Source organism: Vidua macroura, chromosome Z (genome assembly GCF_024509145.1).
Source record: "Vidua macroura isolate BioBank_ID:100142 chromosome Z, ASM2450914v1, whole genome shotgun sequence".
NCBI classification, from domain to species: Eukaryota; Metazoa; Chordata; class Aves; order Passeriformes; family Viduidae; genus Vidua; species Vidua macroura.
Genome location: NC_071611.1, coordinates 75,567,394 through 75,575,569, shown reverse-complemented (window position 1 = coordinate 75,575,569; position 8,176 = coordinate 75,567,394). Strand labels below are relative to the sequence as shown.

At 48.0% G+C, this 8,176-nt stretch overlaps 1 protein-coding gene across 1 annotated transcript; it reads left to right on the top strand.

Annotated features, from left to right (window-relative positions):
* Positions 1–2,224: 2,224 nt before the first annotated feature.
* On the top strand, positions 2,225–4,559 carry LOC128822189 (serine/threonine-protein kinase PAK 4-like). Its single transcript, XM_054003826.1, has 2 exons — positions 2,225–2,456; positions 4,080–4,559. Exons 1-2 carry the CDS (start codon positions 2,334–2,336, stop codon positions 4,536–4,538), a joined length of 582 nt encoding a protein of 193 aa, XP_053859801.1. The 5' UTR covers positions 2,225–2,333; the 3' UTR covers positions 4,539–4,559.
* Positions 4,560–8,176: the final 3,617 nt, after the last annotated feature.

Sequence of the window (8,176 nt, the reverse complement as noted above, 5' to 3'; positions counted from 1 at the left end):
CATTTTAGGTGGCCATAAAGAAAATAAATCTCCAAGAACTGAGGAAGAAGGAACTAAGAGTCTATGAACTCATGGTCATGAAGACAAATATGAATCCCAATCTGGTCAACTATTTAGACAGGTGAGTTGTTGTGAATGTTTGTTTACATATTGCAAACATGCAAGGTAAAATTCCAACTTTGTTCACTGGCAGAAAATAGAGCTGTAATTATTGGTTAATTATTATTGCTCTGCTCATCTCCAGTGGATGGGAAGAGAGTGCATCTTGTCTGCATGAGTCTTCCCCGGTACACAGAGTTCTAAAATTATTCAAAAACCTGCATCACTCATATCTTACTAAATCAATAGCCTGTAAGTTCACAGCCACCACATTGTTTTGGGGCTTGGTTTTTTTCAAGAGTCCTCTTACGTCCAGATAAACTAACATGGATTTCCCTTGGATTGTGTCCCCTCTTTTCCATTGCTTTGCATGCCAGGAAGACTAGTTGCTTATTTCCAGAAACACGCAGTTTGACAGGTTTTTGATCTGTTCCTAACCTGCAGTTTTTACTTGCTGGCTATTGAAGACATCTCCTTTTTTCACAGCTGTGCCTTTCTTCTTGAGACAGATTGCAAACAATGCACAGCCTAGAGGGAATGTCTATTCCTTTTATTCTGTCCTAGTCACAAAGGGACTTGGAAACAAGAATCAATCAAGAAAACAACCTAGCCATGCATGTTTATCTCCATGCTCTTGTTTCCTTCTTTCAGCTACCGTGTGGATGGGCAGCTCTGGCTGGTCATGGAGTACATGGACGGAGGCACTCTGAGCGATGTCATCAGCGAGACCCACCTGTCTGAAGACGAGATGGCAGCCATCAGTCGGGAGGTCAGCAATCCCACCTGTGCTGCCCAGGGCTTGGGCAGGATTGTCTGGGAAACAGGGCTCCGACCTGGAGTGATTTCATGTGCCAAGCTTTGTTTCTGTGTTGCTGGTATGCTATGGGCAAGTAAAAGCCTCTCAAGTGAAATGCCTGCCAGTGCCCCTGCACTCACAGCAGTTAGTTCTTGTACTCATATCTCCTACTGTTGTATTCTCGCTCTGTCTCTTGTATTTGTATTTGCTGTTCTCCACCTTGCCTCCCTAAACTTTTATCTCCAGCCTGTCTGCACTGCATTCCTTGTCTGTAAAAGCAATGGTGCTGGTGGCAGCATTTGAAATGATCAGCAAAGAAAAAAAGACTCATTTCTCTCAGTCCTCAACTGAAAAGGACACTAGTGCAGCCAAAATGCTCTTTGCTTCAGGAAGGTGACTGTTGTGATACTTCCAAGTCTGTGCTGAGGCCAGCAACAAAACCTTTGTCATGCAGCCTCCCACCCAAAGTGATCCACTTCACACCAAAGGGAGGGACTTTTTCTTTCTTGGCAAAACCCCTCACTTGTCCTCTGCATGGAGAAAGCACATCCACAGCAGCAGCAGCCATGCTGGCTGGTTTGCAGGGGACAGTCTACAACAACAGCAGCTGCTGTTGCTCTTTCAAAAGCTGACATGCCTTTCCTTAGAAAGGTCCTGCTCTGCAAGTGGTGGAGCAGCAAGCTCTTCCTCACAATGGCACTGTGTTCCTCCATTACTCGCCATTCCCCTGCAGAGGGAATCTTTTAGAGCTCTTTCCTTTCTTGTGTAATGAAATGACATCACTAATTTTTGCCCTCCTGTTTCTGTTTTCTCTCTCAGTGCCTGCAAGGCCTGGATTTTCTTCACTCGAACCATGTGATCCACCGAGATGTGAAGAGCAGCAACATCCTTCTCAGAACCGACGGCTCTGTCAAGCTGGGTCAGTGTATTCTTGGTCAGGTGCAGCATTCCAGGGACGTGGGCTGTGGGGCTGCTTTGAGTGACTGCCAGCTCCCCAAAATTGGTGTTGGTGGCAGTGCAGGGAACCCTGCCACAAACTGTGGGCACAGTTGCAACATGCACAGAAGTATGACAAGGAACAAGGAGTCAAGAGTGGCGTTGCTCTGTGTGTGTCCCTTCCAGAGGGAGGGAGCTGTAAATCTAAAGCTTCAGAAAAATAAAAGGCTGGAGGTAGTCTAAACAATGAGGCTTTTTTTTTTTTGAAGTGGCCAATTCCATATTTCCTTGTCTAAAGCCCTGAGGAAACAGAGCATGGACAGTTCTCCAGGAGACTCAACAGCACATTCTTAGACTGAGAGTGGGGAATTCTTTGGCTTGATTTCCTAACTTGAGCTGGCTTTCATGGTTTGTTTTTTTCTCCACAGCTGACTCTGGCCTCTTTGCTCAGCTCACCCCTGAGCAGAGTCGACGGAGCTCAGTGGCCAGCACTTCTGGGTGGATGGCGCCTGAAGTGGTGACAGGTCAACCATGTGGCCCCAAAGTGGACATATGGTCTTTTGGAATCATGGGCATCGAAATGGTGGAACGAGAAGTTCCTTACTGGAATGAAACTCCTGTTTCGGTAAGGTGCAAATACTCACTGATCCTGCTTGTCTTTCTCACCTGTCCCATGGTCAGTGTGCCATTGGACAAAATCCCATTGCCATCTGCTGGCACCACTTCCACCAAGGTCCCCTTCTGAAAATGTCCCTGCAGCACATCAGCATCTGCTGTCGATTTGGTTGCATCAGAAGGGAAGTGGCAGTTCAGAAACCTAACCAGTTCAGAAACCTGCCATTTTGGCCTCCAGCCATGCCTGACATTTTTCACTTGCTTTTTGAACAATGTTGGAGCTCTGTCTCTGAAGAAAAGGAATTTTTCCGTGGAATGGTTGGATGTGTGATAAATATCCTTCAAAATAGAGATTGAATCTTCCTAGTTTCAATTTTAGAGAAAAAGAGAAAAGAAAAAAAGAAAATTGAAAAGGAAGAGGAAGAGAAAAGGGAAAAGAAAAAAAGAAAAAGTAAGAGAAAAATGGAAAGGAAGAGGAAAAGGAAGAGAAAATAAGAAAAAAAGGAAAAGGGAAAAAAAGAAAGAAAAAAAGAAAAAGAATAAAAAGAAAAAGGAGAAAAAACCACCAAAGCAATGCCCAAGCAAGTTCTGCTTGCTTTTCCCTTCATTTACCACAGCACATCAATTTTCCTCCAAACTGTAGCATCTTTTCCCAATCCTGTGGGTCTTCAAAACTTTCAGGCTTTCAAATCATCTGTACATTGTTCAGTCTTGCGTGTGGGTGGCCTGGATAAGTTTAGGATGTGTTTTTCTCCGACTGCAGTTAGAATTGTACACTAAACTCTTGGCTGTTTCTGGGTACTTTAACAAGTTGATGAGCTTGCAGCCAGGTGCCCGGGGCTGGGATCCAACGTGGGCGGTTGACGCCGGTGCTGTGTTCCTTTACCACAGGAGCAGGGCCATCCCTGGCTTGCACAGTTCTAAGGACAGTGAGGACTCCAGCTCCCCACCATGTCCAGTGGCTGAGCACAGCTGCAGAGAGACAGGATAAAACCCTCTTTGTAACCTTCGGGGGTGGGGGAAAAGTGAAGGAATTTTTCCTCTGGGTTGAAGAAGAAAGTAACAAAGTCTCTTTGGTCACCATCTATTTCAGTGCCACCAGCACAGAGCTGTCACTATTGTGGTGGGCATTTTCATGGAGACTCCCAGGCCTCCTTCCATTGTTATTTCAGTCTATTTTAGATGGATTCTGCATCTGCATTTTTTTCAAGAGGAGAAAAAAAAAAAAAACTTGATGATTTTTGTTTCATGGAAGCTGTGCTAAAGGGACCAACAAGCACTGCAAAGATTCCTTTCATGTAATAATCCTTGGAAATAGTATGGATAGAATAAACTCCCCCTTCCAAATAGCCTGTCAGGCTGGTGCAAATCCTCAGAGAAGCAAAACATGCTTTTGCTGATGTAGTTCCCACTAACTAGGTCAGTCAATGAAATCAGCTGCCAAGGCAAGATCTGCTGAAAGCTGGAAAAGCTGTGGCTGCATCGGGGTTTGGGTTTTTGGTTGGTAAAGGAAAGTCATCTCTGGGTCTCTCCAGGGCAGTTTCTGCAGAGTGGAGCTTAAACAATGGGATCTGAGAGAGCACTTACAGATGGGAAAGAAGCAGCTGGAGCCTTATGTTTCCTTTTTCCCCAGCCTCAACTCCTGATAGACATACGAGGGACACCAAAGCTGCAGCAGCCCAATCGATTCTCGCCTTGCCTGCGTGACTTCCTGAGCTGCTGCCTGCTGAGAAACGAGGCACAGCGCTGGTCAGCCAAGGAGCTCCTGCAGGTAAAATGCAAAGGGGCTGCAGGTGAAAGAGTGTCTGAGGGATGGGCTCCTCCTCCAGTGAGGTCCAAGGCATCAGATGAGCCCCCGTTCCTCCTCACCTCCACTCTTGGTGCTGTTCAAATGAAAACAGTGAAGAATCCTAGACTGGGCTGGCAGGGCCCTGTGAAGGTCATCTGGTCCAAGTGTCCTGCAATGAGCAGGGACATCTTCAAAGAGATCAGATTGCTCAGAGCCCTTTCCCACCTGACCTGGAATACCTGCAGGCATGGGGCACCTACAAGCTCTTGGGACAACCTGTGCCGGTGTTGCACCATGCTCTGAGTAAACAAGTTCTTCCTTAGACCTACTCTTGATCCCCATTTTGTTATTAAAAATATTTGCCCATATTCTATTGTTAAATGGCCATGTTAAAAAAGATGTCCCCCATTTTCTTCAAAGCCACTCTGAAGTCTTGGAAAGTGGCAATAAAGTCTCCCTGGGGCCTGTTCTTCACAAAGCTGAATAACTCCACCTCTCTCCGCATTTCCTGAGAGGACAGGTGCTCTGTTTTCTGGCTGTTTCTGGAACCCAAGGAAGCCCGTCCTGGCAGAGCAGTCTGGAGAGATTTGGCTGTGGGCAGGAGGGGCTGTGGGGGGCTCACTGTGAGCCTCTGAGGGGCCCTGGTTTCTGCCCCCCACCCCACCCTTAGAGGTTTCTGGCACGCAGACAGGGGCAGCTGAGAGGGACTTGTCCCAGCCCCATCTGCTGCCTGGCACGCTCAGGCAGAGGGGAACTGGCCCAGGCTTACTGCCAGGCTGTGTGGCAGAGAGGGAACTGCAGCAGCCAGCGCCACTCGGCTGGCCCTGCTGGGAAGGAAGGTGCCATCCAGCACAGGAGGGGCAGGGCATGGAAAGGTAGACACTGCTCTGTCTCCCTGTGGAAATTAGCATGGTGCCTGTCTCTCAAAGACAGGGACCTATGTGGGTCATTGGAGTTTCCTGAAAGGAAGAAACCCCAGGGACAGAAAGCACCATTTCTAGAGCACTGGCAGGGCAAAAATCCCAGCTAGATGAAGACAACACAATAAAGAGATGAATGGGATTCTGGGCCAGGTTTGCCTGTGATGGCAAGGTCCTGCACATAAAAGATGGAGGTGCAGATGGTCCCATTGGTCCTCTTTCTGCATCTTTCTAGGAGCCAGAGGAATCCTCTGAAATACTGAGCTTGGAAAGTCACGGTTCATTGGTTTTTGTTGTTTTTTTTTCTTTGGGCAGCATCCATTTGTAACACTTGCTGAGCCTGCGTCCTGCCTGGTGCCACTGATTGTTTCAGTGAAGAAGAGGAAGGAGACAAGAATGTGATAATCACATCAGGACCATTACCATTGACTTAGAGTAGGATTGTAGGTTAGGGTTAGGGTTAGGGTTAGGGTTAGGGTTATGATTAGGGTTAGGGTTAGGGTTAGGGTTAGGGATAGGGTTAGGGTTAGGGTTATGATTAGGGTTAGGGTTAGGGTTATGATTAGGGTTAGGTTTAGGGTTAGGATTAGGGTTAGGGTTAGGGTTAGGGTTAGGGTTAGGGTTAGGGTTAGGGTTAGGATTAGGGTTATGATTAGGGTTATGATTAGGGTTAGGGTTATGATTAGGGTTAGGTTTAGGGTTACGATTAGAGTTAGGGTTAGGGTTAGGGTTAGGGTTAGGGTTAGGGTTAGGGTTATGATTAGGATTAGGTTTAGGGTTACGATTAGAGTTAGGGCTAGGGTTAGGGTTAGGGTTAGGGTTAGGGTTAGGGTTAGGGTTAGGTTTAGGGTTAGGGTTATGATTAGGGTTATGATTAGGGTTATGATTAGGGTTAGGGTTAGGGTTTTGATTAGGATTAGGTTTAGGGTTACGATTAGAGTTAGGGTTAGGGTTAGGGTTAGGGTTATGGTTAGGGTTATGATTAGGGTTTTGATTAGGGTTAGTGTTAGCGTTATGATTAGGCTTAGGTTTAGGGTTACGATTAGGGTTAGGGTTAGGGTTAGGGTTAGGTTTAGGGTTAGGGTTAGGGTCAGGGTTAGGGTTAGGGTTATGATTAGGGTTATGATTAGGGTTAGGGTTAGGGTTTTGATTAGGGTTAGGTTTAGGGTTAGGATTAGGGTTAGGGTTAGGTTTAGGGTTGGGTTAGGATTAGGGTTAGGGTTAGGGTTAGGGTTAGGGTTAGGGTTATGATTAGGGGTATGATTAGGGTTAGGGTTATGATTAGGGTTAGGTTTAGGGTTACGATTAGGGTTAGGGTTAGGGTTAGGGTTAGGGTTAGGGTTAGGGTTATGATTAGGGTTATGATTAGGGTTAGGGTTAGGGTTATGATTAGGGTTATGTTTAGGGTTACGATTAGGGTTAGGGTTAGGGTCAGGGTTAGGGTAAAGTTAGGGTAGGATTTTCTTATCGGATTTGGAACAATAGGATTGCTAATGAATAAAGTTTCTGAAACCACACCTCTCCTTGAAGATTCCCTTCTTTCTCACTCTGTGAATAACCTCGTGATTTTCTTATGAATTGTCAGTTGTTTCCAAAAGGTGGAAAGTGACACTTATGGAGTCTTTGGCACAGTGTGGAAGTGGGGAAAGCTCTTCTTCATTCATCTTCTCCAGACCACTCTGCCTTTGGAATACGGCCCACTGGTCTGTTTTTGCCCAGCTGTGGTACTTCTAGTTGAGGCAGAAAGGGCAATGGCATTTGCAGGAAAAACCAAAGGGGGAGTGGGGAAGCCAAAACATCCTGTGCAGATGCAGGCCTTCAACTGTGACTCCAGAGCACATGGGCGCTTGCCACTTGGATTTGTATCCCTAAGTGCAATGTCTTTGGCTGGAGGAGAGCCTTGCTCAGCTGAGAAAGCAGCAAGATCAGAGAGGGTGCTCTGAAAGGTCTCCTGCGGTGCAGAGCTGTCAGCGACTGTGAGGTGAGAGCGGGCCCGGCCTTGCCCGGGCTGGAGGCGCAGCAGAGCCCCGGCAGAGCCCGGAGCAGCCTGAGCCTCGGCAGAGGCAGGCTGCCAGGAGGCCCTTGTAGCTGCAGGAGGCAGCAGCCCGGCCCTGCGTGCCTCTTCCTTGCCCCGGGTGCATCCTCCGCTCTCAGAGGCCAAGCGGCAGCTGGCTGCTGCCGAGGGGAAGCGGAGCCCTGCTGGGCACAGCCCAGCCCGGAGGCATTGTCCGTCTGGAGTCTGCCCCGGGCGAGAGAAAGGGGAAGGGCAGCCGAGGGCCGGTGGCCTGGCTGAGCATTCCTACTCTTCTGCCGGCTGCCCTGTGACTCCTAGGAAAGGTTAGCAGTGTGTGCAGCACTCTGGGCACCGGCGGAGGGAGCCGGGCTGCTGGGCAGGCTGGAGCCCAGGGCAGTGTCCTTCAGGCACGGCACTTCTGCCAGGGGAGCCGAGGCCAGTGGTGTTACAAATAAACTTGTTTTAATAGGTGGGAGTGGTGATGGGTAAATTGTGTAGGGTGGGTTGTAGGTAATTGTTAATTAATGTAACCAATTGTCAATGTAATGAATTGTTAAATTGTTAATGTAGTAAGTGGTTGTGAGTTACTGTTAGTTACGAAGTTTAATATGTACCATTAGTTAAGTGTTTGTGCACAGTTGCAAATCGGGGGGGGGGGGGGGGGGGGAGGCCAGGTGCATCGGAGAACGACATCATCAGTCCAACCTGCTATTGGAGAAACAGATCAACCAATGGTGCCTCGAAGTTCAGGAATGATTGGCCAGAAATGCACCATCTTATAAACCAATCAAGGACCAGAAAAGGAGCCAATCAACGAGAGGATCAAGAACGCACCAATCGACAGCCTCCAGAGACTTTAACAACCCCGGGTGCTGGCCACCCCGGGTCTTTCCGCGGACTTTGTTGCCAAGGAAATACCCTGTGCCTGTGCACAGTTACTGTTGCACGTTGTTACTTTCTGGCTTGCCGCTGAGGTCCTGGGCTTATCCTGGGACCTTGTCCCCAGC